We start from the raw sequence: 22,817 nt of genomic DNA, 5'->3' as shown, positions 1-22,817 counted from the left end.
TTTAATTTTAATATTTTACCAGGTGTTTGGTGCAGATAGCCTAGCTGCTTTGTGCCATAAAACACCAAATCAACCATCCAATTAGCCAACCTTTTCGTTTCTGCTGAACTGTCACTTCTTGTTTGGCAGAACTAGTGTTGTAACATTGAGTTTGTGTTCTCTTCATTTTTTTACTACATCTTTGTATTAATTTCTATCAACAAATTTACCATTTATTATACACTAGTGGTATTTGTAATTTTTTTAATTCTTACACAATGGAATAATTTTATATTTTTTATCAAGTTATGGAACTTGTTACTTCATTACAAAACTTTTTATTTGTTTCTGCCAACACAGTTGTGTTTGGCTGTGCATTTTGCATTATGAATTCTGTGTTGCTGCTTTGGTGGTTATATGTTCTATTATTATGTTTATGTAGGCTTCAGGATGCTGTACTTAGTGGGAAAACTTTCAGTTTTACTTTGTTGTGAGAATGATTGTCCAATTTACTGATCCGCATTGAGTCATGGCTCGAGTTTGGCATCTACACATTTTGACATACAGTCTGCTGATTTTGAACAGATAAAACATTATATTGTTATGGTCTTTCATTAATTTTATTTTTCATATTATTATCTATAGTTATTTGAGTTCTATAACATAAGTTTAATTCGATTGTTAGATTGTTCAATAATCATAGTCCAGATCAGGTTAGAACATAGGCTTATTTGTATCAATCCTCCTATACCACTGATACTGGGAGGTATTTGTTATTTTAGGATTACTTGTAATCGATATTACTGGTATGTTAATCATTGGTTTAACTATATAGTTTTTCCTCTACACATTATGCCTCATATGTAGGTTACTGTTGATGCACACTTATGTCCTTTTATAAATTATCATTTGTTTAATTTGCATTATTATTATACTTATTGTTAGGTTAAGATTTTTATTGTAGAGCTTAGTGATTTTTTTTGTCCTGCACTGTTGAATTAGGCTTAACACATGTCTTTTGTTTTTGGTTTACCTGCAGTTATATTTGTGATTAATTGCAAATTAAGTTAAATATATTGTTCATTTAAGCTTAACAAGTGTCTGTTAATTTCCATTTTCCAGTTGTTATACTTCTGGATTACTCATTAGTTTGGATAATTATTTTGTTATTCTTCAACATATAACATGTATTACATTTGTTTCTTTCACTCCAAATTTCTTATCATTGGTTTTGATTAATGATACTTCTTTCCTTTAATTTTGTTTGTGTGGACCCCATTTCCTAATATTACTTGCCTTTCCTTTGCCTTTTCTGTTTCTTACCTTTTTCTACATTTCTTCTTGTTTCGTTCCAGATAAACTGTTTTGTTCAGTATACAATTTGGGTTGGTTTATTGTTTTCAGTTGTTTTTTTTGTTTTTTTAATAAATCAACTTCCCATTATTTCCTTCTCATACTCTACTGCTTTGCCAATGATTTTTTTTTCCATTTCTCCCTGTCCTATATGATTTTAATTATGACTCATTTGACCTTTTATTCATTATATGTTTCTTCCCACCATCAGTTTCTTGTGTCTTCATTCCAGTCATGCAACTTCCCTTTTCCCTGCTTGTCAAATGTGTTATCTGTTGAGCACTGAGACTACACCTCATATGTTCATATCCCATTCTCTACTTTTGATAGCTCTTTCTTCCTTGTCATCCACCTGTTGCCATCCTTCACTATTTCATGATATTGCAAATAGAAAAGTTACCTTTTAGTATATATACTTCTTATTTTTTTCATGGGATCCCCCTCTGTGGTTAGTGGTACCTGTTCAGCTATACTTAAACTAGTAAAACTGCACTTTAAGGCTCTGATGACTTAGCAACTATAATTCTATGGCCACTAAACACACACTGCTGAGATGGGGTATTTCACAAGATCACTTGTAGGTTTTTATTTGTTATATATTTGATTCATTAATATGCCTGTCTTTTACTGTACTCACCCATGTAATTCATGGGTAAAACAGAAAGGTGTACCCACCCATCCCTTCCTCTGCTTTGTATTGAATAAATCAGTATGGTTTTCTTTTCCAAATAGGGTTTTGTGTCACCAATTGCATTGTGTCAGGTGTTGTCATTTCTCTGGACCCTTCACTGCTTTTTCTTCTTCTCACACTTTCTTGTAGTAGAGTTTGAGATACCTTGCCACTTTCCAGTTCAGAGCCATTGGGTTTATGGACCATGAAGGCATCCTCCTGAATTTGTTAATGAGAAATAAATAATACATATATATATATATGTTAAATATACTTAAATGTTAATGAAACCATTCAGCTGAGAGTAGGACTGGGTGTTTTGCTGGTGTAGATGACGAGATGTCCTCTGCTATGTAACTTTAGAGTAAGTCTTCAGAATTGTTGTTCACCCCTCCGTTTTGGATCTCTCATTATACCCCTGCCTGAATGTTGGTTTCTAGATGTTGAATTTTGGATTTAGAACTGAACCAATCACATAAATCCTCATATGTGTTACAGATGTATATATTCCTTCGCTCGCTTATACTCTTACTTCATGTGTTGTGAGTGAGGGTGGAGGTATTTGCAGATTACTACGCCTCTTCCCTTTCCACTATCCCTTAATGTTCATATTATTTTGAGGATGTTACTGTTGTTGGGGTGTTTTCTGTCTTTTTCAGTGATGTGGTTTACATATTTCCTTGATTGAGATTCCCTTGCTGGTGGTATGATTCTCTTTCCTATTTCCACAGGGATGTCGTTTCCTGATTGCCTGGGTTTTGGCTTGCAACACCTTTTTCCACATTGAGCAAAGTACCTGGTTTAGGAATGATGTTGGGCATGTCTCCTTATGAGATTATACAGAGGAAGTTTTATTACACCTTGCTTATTCCTACCTTGTTTCCTCACCTTTTTGTGTACCCATTCTTACACATTCATTTTTTTCCACTTGTTCAGGAACTTTTTCATACATGCCTTATGCATCAGTCATTTGTATTGATATACCATATGTATATCATCAATGTAGGTGTGCACCATAATATTATAGCATGTGCAAATAATGGTTTGTGTGTGTGTGTGTGTGTGTGGTATGCATTTTTATTCACATATGGTGTGTGTACACATTGTGAGTGTGCGTGTTTACTGTACATGTGATGACACACTATAGTGAGTGATCTAGTGAGAGTTGTGATTGTGTGTATATACTAAGGGTTGATAAATTGGTTAATTAATTTAATTAGTTACTTCATGCTAGCACTAGCACATTGTCCTTGTGCTATTGTTTTATTTGTTGCATTTATAATTATGGTGAGTATGTTTGTAACACAGCAAGAAACATTGAACAATATTCAGTCAGTGAGATTGAGAAATTAAAATTGAAAAACTTTCTCATGTGGTTATATGACTTGTACTTTTGTGTGTGGTTTGTTTATTACTTAAGGGTTTCTCTCAAATCCTTTTCAAGGTTTATTAGTCGGTTGTTAAAGATACATATGAGTAAGTAGTTCTTATTGCATGTATTTTTGCATCCACCCCATATCTAATAAAAGTACTACAGTACTTATGCTAGTAATATAATACAGACTAAACTGATGTTTGAATGCATCACTGTTTTCCAAGGTGAAACATAAGAAATCTTGGTTAAAAGGAATTTTGAAGCACAATTCCCTTTTTTTTCACTTTTAAAATACTTTAACATCCATCAATCCTGTTGCTTGCAAAATTAATAATTTAGTAATTGAGAACTTATCCCTTCACAGTGTTTAAAAAAAAATTGAATCATTTATCAGAAACTTAATAGTTGAACCATACCCTTTCTTCTGATGGACTGTTTAGTTTGTGCAGTTTATTTACTTGAACTGTTGAATTATTTTCCCATATTATGTTTCACTTCAGTTTGGTTGAAATCTGTAACTTACATTATACTAAGAATTAATTCATAATATTGGGTTGAAGAATAATTTGTGAGCGTTTTTTCAAGTTAAAAAAAATATTCATAAATGAAACGCTTTCACAAAATATTTCATGTCATTTGGTAGATAATTTTTTGCTCTAATAGATGGTGATTTTGATTTTCATATGTCTTTAATTTTTGCTTTCATTTTCAGCTCATTAAATGGAATGTCAAGTGGACAAAATCGAGCATTTTGACACCATCTGCTTTTCGCATTTAATTTCTTGCAATTTCGTTTAAAACAATGCATACTATATACCTAGGTATTACATGAAATAAAGTATCATAATAAATGTTTTGGGTGTAATGTGTTCATGCATTGAAGTATTGTATAGTCTTGCATGTAATGCTTGAATGAAATTATTTAAAAATGCTCACAAATTATTCCTCAACCTAATAGTTGTGATCAGTGAAAAAAATAATTTGAAACATAGATGTTTTAGCAACTGGAACAGAGCTTCCATCTGCAGAAAAATATATCATTTGTTATTTTTCCAGAAAATTTTCAACCCACTGTTTTGCCAGTCTGAAGTATTTTCCATATTTATTCAAAATAAATATATATTTGGAAATAGGTATTTTTGTCTATCTACTTAAAGTCAAAGCTTCATTAATTATCTGTTTATTAATTACTCCAGCTACTTAAGTAGTAGTTCTTCAGGTTATTTTGTATGGGAAAGAGAAGTGTTTTATATTTGATGGCATCATATTCTAAATTGCAAGTAGTTCATTAAATTTAGGTGATTAAGGAGAATCTTTGGGTTTTTCTTTTCACCTAACTGGTGGTCAGATTCTGAACTTCATTGAAGTGGTGAAAGGCATTGTGACTAAAGCCAGCATTGAAGGTCTCTTTAGAACATGTTTAAAAGTTTAAATTAGTGTGACAACGTGTTTTTTGAAGTAACAGTGAATACTAGAAATGAAGAAACTTATCAATTTTTTTATTTTTCCTTAATTGAAACTGAACATTTGCTTTACAACTTCTTCAGGAGATTCAGCAATTTATTTCTAGTATTGAAATGTCTTTTATGTATCAATATGCACTACAGATATTAATTAATAGTGTATCACTGTTTGAAAAACTTGTCTCACAAACTGTATACATGAGAAAGGTCTTGTGTATAGTATTTTCTTGAAGTGATTGCTCTTAGTATAAAATACCAAGGTAGTATATATATATAAGTGTGTATGTACATGCATGCATATGTAGAGACCAGTACTGGTAATATTACTTTTAAAGCATGCTGGTTTTACATACAAATAATGCTTTCTGTTTTCCTGGAATTTCTTCTTAGTTATGTTATAAACCCAAAATACACTTATCAACTGCTAGATAACATTAAATTCATTGAAAAATACTTTTATTATTTAATATCAAATTCTAAGCAGTTTCATAGTACTGATTTCAAAAATATAATGGTAAGTGTGGAAAAGCAAGAATAAACCTGCCTCACACTCACTCAAATGCAAGAGATTCATGGATATAATATGTAGAACACCAAAATACACAAAATTTCTGTAGTAAACCAATCAGAAAAATGGTACCAGAATGTAGAAATAATCTGAAACTAACACTTAGAACATGTTTAACATGTGATTTCAGTTGGATGTAGGATGTTCCAAGATAGAACTTTAAAGAAAATTATACTGTTTTGCAGATAAAAAACATATACTACAGGAGGATAAGGTATATACAAGGTGTTCGGAAGTCACTGTGCAGTTTTGTCTGTTAGTAAATATATAAGTGCACAGTGACTTTCCAAACACCCTGTAGAACAATATATGTCACATGACAATGAAGAATGCACATTACTTGAACAATAGCAGTGACAGCAAGAACATTGAATAAAGTTAAATTTCCTGAATCATGTATACCAAAAATAATAATTTATCTGCTGTAAACTTTTATAACTATTTACATATTAGAAATTAAATGAATTTTAAGTATGTATTAGAAAGCCAGAGACTGAAAAGAAAAATAAATATCAAAATAGTTACATGGAGACAGTTTAACACAGAGAATCATTGCAAGATATTAAACCAGGTTGAGCAATTTTTAAGGGTAAGAATTAGTTAAAGGTATGCATCAAATGTTATACATGCATTCCAACATAATTTGAAGGACTTTAAAACTGAAATATGTGTGACTATTAAGTAGTTATAGTTGTATTAAGTAATATTTTTCATAATGTTTACCCAATCTGTGCACAGGGATCCATGGTGTGTGGGGTCAGTGTACACCGAAATACTCTCTCTCTCTTTTTTTCTTTTTTATGGTTCTTCCAAATAACAACTTAAATAAAATAGTGAAAAAACAGTCCATAGGTAAACGACAAAGTCTTGAAGATTCTGAGCAGCAATTTTTAACATCTGTAATGCCTGTACCTCATGTTTTTATACTACATTCTCTTTCAGACAAATGTATCCCTATTACATTCATAAGGGACTAAAGGGACGTGATGGCACTCCAGAGTCAGTTAAAAAGCTTCGCTTTGCTGTGGTGACATATTGGTGGAAACACCATATCTCAACACAGTGAGCTTCTCTTGTATTCAAAGGTGATTGAAGATATGCCTATTGAGAATATGCCTCATGCTACTTTGAATTCTTCACGAGGAGTTACTGTTGAGAGGGATTTGAAGAACATACCCGAGTCAGAGATTCTCACTGATTTCTCCACCCAAGCAGTTTCTGCAGTGAGGCATATCTTCACACTCAAAGATAGAGTTATGATGCCAACCAATATACTTGTTTTGACATTTACATCACATCGTCCACCTGTCACAATTGAGGCAGGTTATTTTAATTGCAAAGTATGGCTGTACACTCCAAACCCTCTCAGATGTTTCCAGTGTCAACGGTTCGGTCACTCGAAGACATCATGTTGTGGTTCCTTGATGTCTGCTCATTGTGATGGCAAGGACCACGATGCCTATGAGTGTGAAAAGGACCATCATTGCATCAATTGCAATAGCTCTCATACATCCCACTTTTGTTCTTGCCCTAAATGGTTGGAAGAAAAGAGGTGAAGCATTTGAAAATGATTCAAACTCGAAAGTTACTATCCACCACATCATCTCAGATGTATGCTGTTGCACTTCGTTCCACTACTACAGTGAAAGTGCAGATGGATCTTTCTGTGCCTCTAAAAGAATTGTTCTCAAACCAAATGAAAAATCTTTTAACCTCCATTGTTAAAAAAGTTGATGAATCAACATCAACACCCATCTCTCTCCCAAACATACACTCCAGCAAACTCCAAGATACACTTCTTTTTGTTCTTGGTACTGGCATTTCATTCGGTACATCTTCTTCTCACACCCCAAGATGCAAAGCAGTCATTTATTCATGTTCTCAGTTGCTGCAATCCTCTTCCAACAACAAAGACCTGCTCAATCGACACAGGGCAGGTTCCATGGAGGTTGATAGACCTCCCTCAAAAAAAGACATGGTTGTAAACAGAAGGGCTTTCCACCCAAGTTGCCTACACATAAATAAAAATTGCCACCTTAATACAATGGAACTGTTGTGGTTTACATTCTAATCTGGATGACATCAAAGCACTAATTGCTTCATACCATTTTGTATGTCTTTCCTTTCAGGAAACATTTCTGAAACCTGCCAACACAGTCATCTCTCAGCAGGTTGCTATGTACAGAAATAACAGGCTATGTGATGGATGAATGCATGGAGGGTGGCACTGTTGGTTGATCAGCGCATGCTCACCCTGTCTTTGCCACTTGACACGTCCTTGAAGGATGTAGCCATCCATGTTTCCATAGGTTGTACCATCACTGTTTGTTCTCTATACCTGTTGCCTGGAGAGACCTATGATCAATCAAACTTTGATGCTCTCATTGAACAGTTGCCATCTCCCTTTTTAACCCTAGGGAACTTTAGTCTACATCATCCACTCTGTGGAAAGTGCTTATATTGATAGGAGGGGTCATTCTGTAGAGCGTATACTCTCTGATCACAACCTTTCTCTTTTCAATACTGGTTCTTTTACTTATTTCTATGCACCTAGTCAGACCTTTCCTGCTATTGAACTCTCAGTTTGCTCCCCTTCATTATTTTTCACTTTTCATGGAGGGTTAACAATAACCCATGAGGCATTGAGAATTTTTCTATAATTTTGTGAAAGACTGGCAGTGGTTGATGCCACCCGACCTGCGTGCCCTGGTGGATAGCTGGATCAAGCAAACTGACCCTTTTCCACTGCTCTCACAGAACTTTATCCTGCCATTGTCTGTAAGCTATCAATAAATGACTGTATGGCAGCAGTAACTGACTGTATTATACAAGCAGCTGTTCAATGTATTCCTAAACCCTCAACATGTTTTCAACAATATCCTCATCTGTGGTGGAATCCTGCCTGCCACATGACACAGAAGACTCGAAAACGTGCCTGGGATACTTTTGTAGGTATCCCAAACTCTCGCACCTCATCACTTTCCAGTAGGCCTGTGCATGTGCTTGGTGTGTAAGACATCAAAGTCAGAAGGACTCTTGGATTAAGTTCACAACCAGCATATCTTTTACCACCAGTTCCAAAGTCATATGGGACAAGATTCAAAAGCTTAGTGGCCAGTATACTTCTGCCCTCCTTTTGATCTTGCTCTCTGATGGCTAGAAAGTAGCTGATACCCTGAGCATTGCCAATACTCTAGGTGAAAGCTATTGACAGGTATCTAGCACTTCTGCTTCATCCTCCATCTTCTTAACCATCAAGACTCAGGCAGAGCGATCATCTCTTTCCTTTCGAGCTGATTGTCTCTGACTATAATCATCCCTTTACACTGGTGGAACTCAAACTGGCTCTTTATCGGTATGGTAGTACATCGATCAGACATAATGATGCACACTATGAAATGCTGTGCCATCTATCTCCTGCTTTTCTTGCTGTTCTTCTGATTGTTTTCAACCAGATCTGGCAGGAGAATGTTTTCCCTGATGCCTGGCATCAGGCTATTGTCCTACTTTTCTCTAAGCCTGGGAAGGATCTCAATATTCCTTCAAACTACCATCCAGTTGCTTTGACGAGGTGTCTCTGTAAGACCTAAGAGAGGATGGTTAATGCTCATCTTTTTTCATACCTTGAATCAAACAACCTCTTCTCACCCCACCCCACCCCCCCAGTGTTTCACCTGATTTGACTTGAAACATCAATCAGAGAAGCCTTTCTCAAAGGACAACATCTTGTATCAATATTCTTTGACATTGAGAAGGCTTATGATACAAAATGGAGGTACAGCATTTTGCAAGACCTCCATATATGGGTAACATTGCCATTTGCCCATTTTTATTAAAAATTTTTAATGGACAGGCGATTCTAAGTTCGTGTGGGTTTGACATTTTCCCCTTCTTTTCTTCAGGGACTCCAAGTTCCTGACTGACTCGAGATGTGGAAGTTGTTGATCATGAGGTTCATTGAGCAGCAGCTACACACTGCCCTCATTCATGTATGAAGTGGGCCACAGCAAACAGTTTTAACTTCTCTTTCTCTAAAACCATTTGCAAGAACTTTTGCTGTCAATGGGGTATTCACCCTGATCTTGAACTCGGTATCAGTGAAGTTCTGCTACCTGTGGTCACTGAGACAAAGTTCTTGGGACTTATCTTTGATCATAAGCTGACTTTTATACCACACATCAAGCAGCTATGGGTCAAATATACAAGAGTACTAAACATCATCCATGTCCTCTCTTCCAGCACTTGGGGAGGAGACCTATGTTCTATGCTAAAGATATATTGTGCTCTTATTCAATCAAAACTAGACTATGAAATACTGGTCTATGGTTCTGCCAGAACCTTGGCCTCAATGTTGCTGGACCCTGTTCATCATCAGGGATCTTGGCTCTGCACTGGGGCTTTCTGCACCTCCCCAGTTCAGAGCTTATACACAGAGTCTCATGAAGCTTCTTTGTACCTCTGCCGTTTGCAACTGTCTTTACTATATGCTTTAAAACTTCATTCCTTACCAAAGCATCCCACCTGGAGTTTTATTTTCCTACCTCAAGGAGCCATGCTTTTTCAGAACAGAAGATCTGCTACTGCTCCTTTTGGCCTTTGCATACAGGCATAGTTGAATCAATTGGGTCTGTTCTTGGATAACATTGCTTTATCCACTGGTGAGCCCATCCCACCATGGTTTATTACAGTCCCCATATATGACCTATTTTTAAGCCATCTCTCAATTGGAAATACTGTCTGTTATTTGCTGAACATCTTTTGAGCCATCCTTCCTATTTATACAAATAGTTCAGAATCAGATGACTGTGTGGGCTTTGCCATGGTTTGTTTTGGTTTGGTGGTTGTATGCAGAATTCCTTCTTGCTTCCACAAGAATCAGAAAAAGGAAGTTGATTTAACTAGACCATTCATTGGTCACAGTTTTTAAACTTATTGTCTTCTTTCATCTGGGACTGATGCACCAATGTGTAGTCTCTATAACACTCAGGTCACAATAAGCCACATTTTACTGTCTTGCCATCATTACTACTCTCAACAAAGGCACCATTTTAAACATATTTTGTCCCCAGGTTTATCAGTAACATTAGACAGTGCTATTGGCAATGGTGACACTGTCCACCTTACAAATATTTTTAGTTTTTTAAAAGTCATTAATCTTTTTTTTTTGTAATTTATACATTAGACCTCTTTTAATGTTATTTCCCTTTAAGAATCAAAGTACATCTAGTTCAATTTGAAATTAGGAAATGGCAGTAACATCAAATAACTCAAAATCAGGACTGGAAATGCCAACTTCAGGTGACTAACACTGATTTTTTTAACCTACTTGTTGGTCATCCTGTAGAGTTATAATAATTACAGTTATGCTACAGAAAGTCCTTCACAACTTGTATTACTATAGTTTCTCTCTTACTGCAGTAGACTAGATGTAAAACTTGGATTTAAAGCTGTTTATGTTTTAATCCAAAAATTAAACTTTGCCTTGTTTTACCTAAATTTCCTTTTATAAATTCTAATAATTTCACTTTAATTTCAACTTTTTACCAAATGTTTGGCACACATAGCCTAGTTCCTTTGTACCACATAACACCAAATCAACCAATCCACCAACTTAATCTGTGTTGTTTTTTAGTAACAGCAATATCTTTATGTATGTGTAACAGTGTTAAACACTAGCAGATAGAAATTTAACATTTCAATAGCATGCCCATTCTATGTAACATTTTTAAGAATGAACGACATAATTAAGCATGATCAAGATTACTTATTATTCCACTTTTGTGTGTTTTAATGAAATTGTTTATTTTCTTTCTAAGGTATAGGTGCTGATGACTCATTAATCTACTGCAAGATCTGGGCATGTGCAAAAGCTGAAAAGAATAATATGACCCTGATAAAGCTTGTGAAGGACACACTTCAGCACTCATGCTTAACTATGTTTGTAACAAGTTTTACCACGGCTGCAGCTTTTTTAGGTAGCTATGTCAGCAGTATCACAGCTATTCGTTGCTTCAGGTAAGCCTGGCCAGTATGGATGAAGTATACATAATAAGTTTTAATATCAAAACATCTTAACTTACCATAACATATACATCCACTAAATTTTCACATACCTCAACAGAAACATAAGAATCACCATAATACTAGTTTATGATTTCACAAAATTCACAATGAAATTACATAGCCAATACATATGCTGTTTTGGTAAGATGGAATATTGATGAGCATGATTTTTGTCTCTGTGTCTTGTATCACTAGTACTTGTACAGCTTCATATTTTGATAAGATGGAAAACTGATTATCGTGTATTTTACCAATGTGTCTTGTATTACTAGTACTTGAACAGCTTTTGTGTTTTGATAAGATGGAACATTGATTGTTTCTGTTTGTTGTATTACTAGTATATGAACAGCTTCATATTTTAATAAGATAAAACAGTGATTGTTTCTGTATCTTGTATTACTAGTACTTGTACAGCTTCATGTTTTGATGAGATGGAATACTAATTTTCATGTATTTTGTGTCTTTATTAATAGTACTTGTACAGCTTCAAATTTTCATAATATGGAACACTTTCATGTATTTTGACTGTGTCTTGTATTACTGGTACTTGTACACCTTCAAATTTTGATAATATGCAACACTGATTATCGTGTATTTTGTCTCTGTGTTTTCTATTACTAATATTTCTACAGCTTAATGTTTTTATAAGATGGAACACTGATTCTTTGTGTGTGTTGTGTTACTAGTACTTGTACTGCTTCATATTTTGTTAAGATTAAACATGGATTGTCATGTATTTTGTCTATCTATCTTGTATTTTTAGCATTTTGTATTTATAAGATAGAACACTGTTTGTCTGTGTCTTGTATTACCATTATATGTATAGCTTCATATTATGTTAAGATGTAACACTGATTGTCATGTGTCTTTATCTATTTCTTGTATTAATAATACTTGTACAGCTTCATTATTTGATAAGATGGAACACTAATTTTCGTGCATTTCATCCATGTCTTTTATTTCTAGTATTTGTACATCTTCAAATTATGATAATATTGTCATGGATTTTGTCACTGTTATATTTGTTTTTTGTTTTGATAAGATGGAACTTGTGTTGTACCAATATTTGTACAGCTTCATCTTTTGATAAGATTGGACACTGCTTGTCATGTATCTTGTTTTTCTGTCTTGTAGTATGAGTAGTAGTACAGCTTCATATTTTGAAAAGATTGAACACTGATTATTGTGCATTGTGTCTCTGTGTCTTGTATTACTAGCAGTTATACAGCTTCATATTTTTATAAGATTGAACACTTATTGTCATGTGTACTGTCTCTGTGTCTTGAATTACTAGTTCTTTTATAGCTTCATGTATTGATTACATGGAATACTGATTGTCATGTGTTTTGTCTGCATGTCTTCTATTACTCATACTTGTGCAGCTTCATGTTTTGGTAAGATTAAACAGTGATTGTGTAAGTGTCTTGTATTACTAGAACTTCTACAGCTTCATATTTTGATAAGCTGGGACCATGTCATATATTTTGTCTTTTTGTCTTCTATTATTAGGACTTTTACAGCTTCATATTTTGATAAGTTGTTATACAGCTTCATTATTATGTGAACACTTTTGTCATGTGTGTCTCTGTGTCTTGAATTACTAGTACTTGAACAGCTTCATATATTGATAAGTTGGAACACTGATTATCCTTGTGCAGCTTTGTCTTCTGTTACTGTGTCTTGATTATACAGCTTCATATTTTGATAAGCTGGGACCATGTCATATATTTTGTCTTTTTGTCTTCTATTATTAGGACTTTTACAGCTTCATATTTTGATAAGTTGTAACACTCATTATTATGTGTTTTGTCTCTGTGTCTCGTATTACTAGTACTTGAACAGCTTCATATATTGATAAGTTGGAACACTGATTATCCTTTTGTCTTCTGTTACTGGTGATTATACAGCTTCATATTTTGATAAGCTGGGACCATGTCATATATTTTGTCTTTTTGTCTTCTATTATTAGGACTTTTACAGCTTCATATTTTGATAAGTTGGAACACTCAATTTTGTGTATTTTGTCTCTGTGTCTTGTATTACTAGTGCTTATACAGCTTCATATTTTGATAAGTTGGAACACTCATAATTGTGAATTTTGTCTCTGTGTCTTGTATTACTAGTGCTTGTACACCTTCATATTTTGATAAGTTGAAACACTTATTATTGTGTATTTGGTCTCTGTGTCTTGTATTACTAATACTTGAACAGCTTCATGTTTTGATAAGATGGAACACTGATTGTCATGTGTACTGTCTCTCTTCTTTATGTTACTAGTACTTCTATAGCTTCATGTTTTGATAATATGGAATGATGATTCTCATGTGTTTTCTCTATACGTCTTGCATTACTAATACTTTTACACCTTCATATTCTGATCAGATGGAACACTGTAATGTATTTTGTCTCTGTGTCTTCTATTACTAGTACTTGTACAACTTCATATTTTGACAATATCAAACACTGATTGTCATGTATTTTGTCTGTGTCTTGCATTACTAGTATTCGTACAGTATAATATTTTAATAAGATGGAACAATGATTGTCATGTGTTTTGTATTACTTGGACTTGTACAGATTCATATTTTGATAACATAGAAAGCTATTGTTTATTTTGTTTCTGTGTCTTCTATTACTAGTTCTTGAACAGCTTCATGTTTTGATAAGATGGAACACTGATTGTCATTGGTACTGTCTCTGTGTATTGTATTACAATTACTTGTACAGCTTCATGTCTTGATAAGATGGTTCACTGATTGTTGTATATTTTGTCTCTGTGTGTCCTGTATTACTAGTACTTGTATAACTTCATGTTTTGATAACTGATTGTCATGTCTGTATGTCTTGTATTACTAATACTTGTACAGGTTCGTGTTTTGATAAGATGAAACAGTGATTGTATCTATGTTTTGTTTCACTAGTACTTGTACAGCTTCACGTTTTGATAAGACAGAACACTGATTCTCATTGTTTTGTCTCTATGTCTGGTATTAATAATACTTGTACAGTTTCATATTTTGATAATATGAAAAACTCATTGTCGTGTACTTTGTCTAGTCCTTGTACAGCTTAATGTTTTTATTAGATGGAACACTGATCATGTCTGTGTCTTGTATTACTAATACTTGTACAGCTTCATATTTTTGTAAGATGGAACACTGATCATGTCTGTGTCTTGTATTACTAGTACTTGTACAGCTTCATATTTTTGTAAGATGGAACACTAATTGTGATGTGTTTTGTCTTTATGTTTTGTATTACTAATACTTATATATCTTCATAGTTTGATAAGATGGAATACTGATTGTCGTGTATTTTGTTTCTCTGTCTTCTGTTACTATTAAACAGCTTCATATTTTGATAAAATGGAACACTTATATTTTGTCTCTGTGTCTCTTATTACTAGTAGTTCTCCAGCTTTATATTTTGATAAAATGGAACACTTATATTTTGTCTCTGTGTCTCTTATTACTAGTAGTTCTACAGCTTTATATTTTGATAAAATGGAACACTGATTGTTGTGTATTTTTCTGTGTGTCTTGTATAACTAGTACTTCTACAACATCGTGTTTTGATAAGATAGAACACTGATTGTCTCTGTTTCTTCTATTACTAGTACTTGTACAGCTTCATATTTTGATAAGATGGAACACTGATAGGGCCCGGCATGGCCAAGCGTGTTAAGGCGTGCGACTCATAATCTGAGGGTCGCGGGTTTGCATCCCCTTCACGCCAAACATGCTTGCCCTTTCAGCCATGGTGGTGATATAATGTGACGGTCAATCCCACTATTCATTGGTAAAAGAGTAGCCCAAGAGTTAGCAGTGGATGGTGATGACTAGCTGCCTTCCCTCTAGTCTTACACTGCTATATTAGGGACGGCTAGCACAGATAGCCCTCGAGTAGCTTTGTGCAAAATTCAAAAACACAAACAAACAAACAAGAAACACTGATTGTTGTCTGTTTTGTCTTCGAGTCTTCTGTTATTAGTACTCGTACAGCTTCATGTTTTTATAAGATAGAACACTTATTGTTGTGTATTTTGTCTCAGTGTCTTGTATTACCAATACTTGTACAGCTTAATGTTTTGATAAGATGGAACGCTTATTGTCATGTATTTTTTCCTTTGTGTCTTGTATTGCTAGTACTTGTACAGCTTCATATATTTATAAGATGGAACACTCTCATGTATTTTGTCTCTGTATCTTCTATTACATGTACACCTTCACATTTTGATAAGATGGAATACTGATTCTCCTGTGTTTTGTCTCTGAGTCTGGTATTAATAGTGCTGGTACATCTTCGTGTTTTCCTAAAATGGAACACTGATTGCGTCTGAATCTTGTATCTTTAGTATTTGAACAGCTTCATATTTTGATACAGTGAAACACTGATTGTCGTGTATTTTGTCTCTGTGTCTTGTATTACTAGTACTTATACATATTCATGTTTTGATAAAATGGAACACTTTTTGTCTGTGTGTCTTGTATTACTAGTACTTGTACAGCTTCATATTTTGATCAAATGGATCACTCATTGTCATGTTTTTCTTCTGTTTCTTGAATTACCGGTACTTGTAATGGTTCCTATTTTAGTATGATTTAACACTGTCATGTATATTGTCTCTGTGTCTTGTATTACTAGTACTTGTACACCTTCATTTTTTGATAAGATGGAACACTGATTGTCATATGTTTTGTCCTTGTGGCTCATATTGCCAGTTCTTGCACAGCTTCATGTTTTGATAAGATGGACCATTTATTGCCAGATGTTTCATGTTTGTTACTTTTTAATACCAGTATGTGTATGGCTTTGTGTTTAAATAAGGTGGAACATTCATGATGATGAGACACCCACTTGAAGTAAAAATATGTTCCCAGACATCAGGTATGGGTATTAAAACTTTAATTAAAATAAAGTAGAGAACAACATTTCAACCTTATTGGGTCATCATCAGGTTAACAAAATAGAGTTTGCAACTGTCTGTTGCTGGCACATCTTTAGGATGAGAGTGTAAATGGGTATGAAATTGCATGGGGCATTGCAGTTATATTTTAGTTTATTAATTAATATAGATATAAAGATATGTTCTTTATATTGGTTTAATTTTGGTTAAAGTTCTTTTATAAGTAGGGCTTCTTTGACTTTGCATTTGTTTGTACTTGTTTCCCTACATTGTATGTTAATGTTTTCTATTGATATGTTGTGTTTATTTAATTTGCAGTGTTCAAAAATGTTTTTTTTTTGTGGTCTTTGAATCTGGTTTCCATTTTTTTGCTTGTTTCTCTGATATGGAATTTGTGGCAATTGTTGCATTTTATTTTATAAATAATGTTGGTGCTGTGTTTTTCAGTGCAGTTTGAACAGTATGAACTTTTATTTTGTAACTTATTTTTGAATAAATTTGGTATTTAGTGGAATGTTGTGTTTTATTATGTTTTTCTCAAATGTTGGTTATTTTTCCTTGATATTGGGAATATATCTTATGCAGCAATGTAAGTTTTTGTAGCTTATTGTATCTTGAGATTTATTAGTGTTTGTTTGTTATTGATTTTGTTATTGATCTAGGTGTGTGAACAGTTTGTGAAGGAAATTTGTTGATGTTGATAAAGTGTTGTTTTTATTTGGTTGATTTAATTATTAATTTTATTGTGTGAGCATAGTTTTGTGGCTGTGTTTATTTGGTTTCTTAATATTTTGTCTTTTTGTTATGTTTCATGTGCTGAGTCCCAGAGAATGTATAGTCCAGTATATGTAATTTTTCTGCGGATTTCTGTTTTAAATTGTGTATCGGTTCTTGTGATCTTGAGAAATGTTATTTGGTGAGTTTTCTCGTGTTCACGAGTGAACTTAATATGGGGTGTATGGAGTTAACGTGGTTGATAAAACTAAGTGTGTGTTCTGTAGATGTGAATCCAGCAATTGTATTGTCAACATATCTGTACCAGCATAGTGGTGGATGTAAATCTGAATTGGTTGCTTAAAATTCACTTTGCATCATGAAAATATTGGCTAGTACTAGTGACTTGGGATTGCCTGTACTGAAGCCATTTATTTGTAAGTAGTTTTGGTCATTGAACATAAAGTTAATTTGATGGTAGTGAATTCTATAAAAAATAAGAGCTGCTAATTCCCTTCAATTTTGTACCCATTTACATTCTTGTTTGTAATAAGACATGCTCAGCAATGGTCAGTTGCAAATTCTTTGTTAACCTATAGATAACCAAAGAAGGTTGAAACGTTTTTCTGTACTTCATTTTACTTTGTTTTGATACCCATACCAGCTGTTTTTAGTATACAAGGTGGAACATTGCCTATCTGTGTTGTGTATATGCAACTTGAACTGCCAATAGATATACCGTATAGAATTTTAGTTGTCACTTTTTTTCTTGTGACTTGTATTACCAGTTTATTTACAGCTTCCTGCTTTAATAATATTATCATGTACTTTGAGTTTTATTGGCAGAATATGTATAGCTTTCTATTTTGGCAAGATGGAATACTGTTTGTTTCATACTTTGTCTCTTTGACTTGTATTGCCAGTAGACTTACAATTTCCATTATTTGATAAAATATAACATGGATTTTCATATATTTTGTGTGGCTTGTATTAGTTGTTTATATTTAATGTTTGATTGTACATATCTGCTTTTAATATCAGTTGAGATTGTTAGTATAGGACAGAATATTGGGATTATAACTGTCCCAGTGAAATACATATTTAAAATTTGTTTTATCAATAAAAGTATTATTCAGTTCATTTTTTATTTTTTATGTTAAGTGTTTATTTTATTATATCTAATTTCTTAAGATGCTGCTTAACTTTTATGTCTTCATGTAACTGACCCACAACATTCATGGTAGAGAATTTATCATATGACATAAAGTGCCCTTAGATCTTGATTGTGATGTTTAGTTATATTAAATGATGAAAAAAAAACCTTAATTATATGTTCTGATGGTTAAATGACCAGCTATGTTTCTTTCTCTGAAATGAACTAATTGTGGTGTATCATTGAGAATACATATTTTAAGAACATAATTATGTTTTGAGCTATTATAAATTATGGTTTGTTTTCCAGTCTATTTGCAGGAACTGCTGTTCTAGCCAACTTCTTGTTGACTGTTTCCTGGCTTCCAGCCTCGGTACTAGTTGCAGAAAGGTGGTGTTCATGTGCTTGGTGTGTATGCACCCCCCCATTTGGTTTTTATTTACCCCATTTTCAACATATATCCATTTGTAATGGTTTATGGAAGTTACATTACAGTTTTACAGATTCAGCAAGAGTGTTCTTTGAGAAAATCCTTCCCTGTCTTATTATCAAGCCTCGATACATCTGGTTAGCATTATTCACACTATTGGCAGTTGGAGGAGCTGTAGCTATATTTTACTACCCAAGTCTTCGTCTTCCGGACTCTACAGAGTTCCAGATATTCCATGAAGATCACCCTTTTGAAAAGTATGACTTAGAGTTGAAAAGACTATTTTGGTTTGAGAAAGTTAAAGAGAAGGACCACTTTTACAAACTCCCTGTCACATTTGTGTGGGGAATTCTACCTGTGGATAATGGCAATTATTTAAAGCCAGTTGATAGTGGATCTCTTGTTTTTGACTCATCTTTTAATTTCTCTGCTTCAGCTTCCCAGGAGTGGTTATTATCATTTTGTGAACAGCTTCTAAACCAGAGTTTTTACCAGTCAACTCTAGGTCCTCTTCTCCCCAACTGTTTTATTAGAACATTTAAAACTTGGATGGAGCGTAGGTGTGTTGATGGAATATCTGCAACAGACCGGTCTCCATGTTGCAACATCTCCAAATTCCCCTATAGTGACAGTGTATTTAACTTGTGCATTAGAGAAGCTATAGATATATTTTATCGAACACCTGGTTATAACTATTTTCTTCGGAGAACTCCTGGTCCTCGATTTTCTGTTAAAACTGGAACTGTACAAGCTATAGTCATTCAATATGACAGCATCTACACATACTCCAATTCATATATCCATATGAAAAACTTTTTCACAGAAGTTGAAACCTGGACCCAAAAAATGATGAAAACTGCTCCTGAGGGAATGAAAAATGGTTGGTTTATAAGTGACCTAGAATTTTATGATCTTCAAGATAGTCTATCTCGTGGGACAATTCTTGCATTGGTAGTAGCTATATGTGTTGCTTTTATTACTCTGCTTATTACCACCCTTAACCTGTTGATAAGTATCTATGCAATCATTACTGTAGCATGTGTCATTTTTGTAACAGTTGGGTCATTGGTCATTCTAGATTGGAAATTGAATGTAGTGGAGAGTATTACAGTTTCAATAGCCATTGGTCTTGCAGTGGATTTCAGTTTACATTATGGAATTGCTTACAGAATTTCTTCTCAAGATGACCGGGAATCATCAGTTGTCCATTCTCTGAGTCGAATTGGTAGCCCAGTTGCCATGGCTGCTTTCACAACTTTCATAACTGGTGCTCTGATGTTCCACTCAGTAGTTCTAGCTTATACACAGATTGGAACTTTTCTAATGGTGGTAATGACAGTCAGCTGGCTGTATGCTACATTCTTCTTACAATCTCTCCTCAGTGTGGTTGGTCCTCAGAAGGGGTCACTTCAGCTTAGTTATCCCAGCATGAACTGTTGTGAAGTGCCAAACAGTGCTGTTGATAAAACTGTTTATGCCCTCTCAGATTCCACTCTGTCCACGTCAAGTGCCAGCTACCCTACCCAAATACCATCAAGTGAGAGTCACGAACTGGAACCCCTGACCACTGTCAGAGCTGTACGAGCTGAAGTTCTCAAGCATGTAAAAAGAAAACCAAATTCTCGTCATAACCGGCAACGCTCTGGTAGTTTTTCTTCTGCCTTGTCTCACACCAGAGACCCTACTTCCTCTATTTCAACAGTTGGAAGCTCCAGAAAAGTTAGCCTTCCTATTGTAAGTGTGACATTCCATGGAGAACCTAGTCCAAAACATGTGTCAGGGGCCACAAGCTCATCTACCATTGTGTGTGCAGAGGAAGATAAAGAATTAATGACTCCTTCTTTAATCAGAAGTGATGATAATTCTGATTCTGGAAGTCGCAAAAATATCATTGTTTAAGTTGGCATTTCTTTTTTGTACAGGGTTAAACTCATCTGGTACGGGTGTTTTAAACATATGGGAGTGGTGCTAGGATAAAAATTAATATAAGTTATTATAATGCTTGTATACTTAACATTTTTTATTGAGAGTTTAAGCCATATGGGGATTTTAATAAAACTTTTTTTCGAGAACTTGTAAAAAAAATTCTAAAGCAAATTTGTGTATGCTCACAGATGTATGTCTATACCAGGGTTTTTCATGAACTCAGTTCTCAACCACATCACTTTGTTGTAGACTAAATATTATACACTGGAGTGTATCTGCAACTCATAGGCTTGGACATCAAAGTACACAAGTGCCACATTGTTGTGAAATCACACATGTGTTTACCTTAACTTGATAATTATACATGTTGTGTTCGTTATTGTTATGAAGTCAAATTGGTGTTTTCATGCCCTTTGGTAGTATGAAATGAGTATTTTAATGTTGTACCATGTCGTAACTAAAAAAATAAATTTCTGTGAAAATGTTAATTGTATATCTTTACTTCATAAACATTATGAACTTGTTAACAAGAAACTTAAATAGAAAGTTTTATTTACTTTTCATTATAGCTACCAAGGTTTTTCTTTGTTATTTAGTAAATTTGTTGATATGTTCTTTGGTTGACTTTCCTAAGTAAAAATAAATAAATAATGTTTGATTAAATCTCTTGCAAACTGAAACCAGATAAAATTTGTAAAACTAAACACAAATCACTGAAAACATTATAGCAAAATCTTCCTCACAGATTTTCTTCATTATGTTACATCCTTATGTGTCAGTTGTAGATTTTCATTTAAATTCTCACATAATGTTCAAGAAACTGTGTTACGTGTTAACATATTTCACAATATTTTTTGTTTATGAAGTTTTTGCCTTATTGGTGTTACTTTATAAACATCTTTCAAGTTCTGCATTACTGGTGTTTCAAGAAACAGTAAAATAAACATGCTGTATAAGTCATTGTGATACTTGTATTACTATGGAAAGTATCTAACATACTTTACAGGCCATTATGATACTTGTGTTACTGTGAGAAAAAACGAACATGCTTTTACAAGTTGTAATACTTGTTTTATGAAAAATTATGTTTGTTACTCATATTACGCAAGAGAAAATCAGCCATTACAGGCTATTATTACCGGCAGGTCTGAAAGGGTGCAGTTGCACCTCACATGTGATCCCATAATTACACATATGCCCCTCTCAGTTTCCATATTTTTCATATAATTTGGTTTGTTTCATTTTTCTGAATACAGTAATCCTTAGTTGTCGTGTTAGCTCCTTGACTTGTTAGTAGACGATTCTAGAGAATGGATGTGAAAAGCTCTGAAAATAGATAAACATTTGATGAGACAATTGTAGAATAATCAGAGTGAACATTATTCATGATGAGGATGACTGATGGCAAATTACTGGAGAAAAAGTTGCAGAGCAGGTAGAATACACAATGAAGCACTTCTTCAATCATAGCTACTACTTTTCTGGTATTGTTACAGCTGTATATATCTGTATGGAATATTCTCCAGGTATGCTTCTTATCTCCCTGCACTACTATGGGTCATTACCTCATGTGCAATTTCCATAAATAATTCATGTTCATGCCACAAGCCTTAAACAAACTCCCAGCCCTACATGTGATCATGTGTATTACACCAGCCTTCGATGTAATTGTAATAATGCTGTGGTCCTTGACTAATATGAAGGTGACATAATCTCCATGCATATTAATCCCTATGAACACATTATGATTGACTTATTCTTTCCTCAGCTCTGGTAGTTCTTTGGTTGAGTCATCCTACTTTTCCACTTCTTACTTTCTTCTTTACCTAGGTTTTTAACAAAGGGCTGTCTGTCTCAACTATTTCAGATTATTGGGCAGTGTTGTCCACAATGTTCTGCCTTTTGGTGGGCAATATTTTTTCCTTTCACCTATTCTCACAATCTCTTTAAGCCCTTCATTGTCCATTGCTTTCTCTCCCTTTTAGTCTTTGGACTCCTGCTCCTTGTATAATTTGTTTCTTAAAATATATTCTCTTCTCTTTGCTTGTGATCATCATCCAGACATTTATGTCTTTGATGTCTTTCTCACTCATAAAGGTCTTTTGTGTCCTTTACAGGCTATCTGTTGCTATCTTGCATGGATTGCCCCCTTCTGTGGAAATTGTCATTGATCTCTGTTTAATGTGAAAGACCTCCTTCTCTCAGGAATTGTCTCCT

General features: G+C 34.1%; 1 protein-coding gene across 9 annotated transcripts in view; it reads left to right on the top strand.

The window, feature by feature from the left end:
- disp (RND transporter family member dispatched) overlaps positions 1 to 21,088 on the top strand; it is a 74,245-nt gene extending 53,157 nt beyond the window's left edge. For all 9 annotated transcript variants that reach the window (XM_076464624.1, XM_076464621.1, XM_076464620.1 and 6 more), the window contains exons 6-7: positions 11,225 to 11,423; positions 18,554 to 21,088. In XM_076464624.1, coding sequence (XP_076320739.1) covers positions 11,225 to 11,423; positions 18,554 to 20,573 — 2,219 coding nt within the window. In that variant the 3' untranslated portion in view covers positions 20,574 to 21,088. The remainder of the gene's footprint in view (positions 1 to 11,224; positions 11,424 to 18,553) is intronic.
- Positions 21,089 to 22,817: the final 1,729 nt, after the last annotated feature.

This window comes from Tachypleus tridentatus, chromosome 10, assembly GCF_004210375.1.
Source record: "Tachypleus tridentatus isolate NWPU-2018 chromosome 10, ASM421037v1, whole genome shotgun sequence".
Lineage (NCBI taxonomy): Eukaryota > Metazoa > Arthropoda > Merostomata > Xiphosura > Limulidae > Tachypleus > Tachypleus tridentatus.
This window is presented reverse-complemented; position numbering and strand designations above follow the sequence as displayed.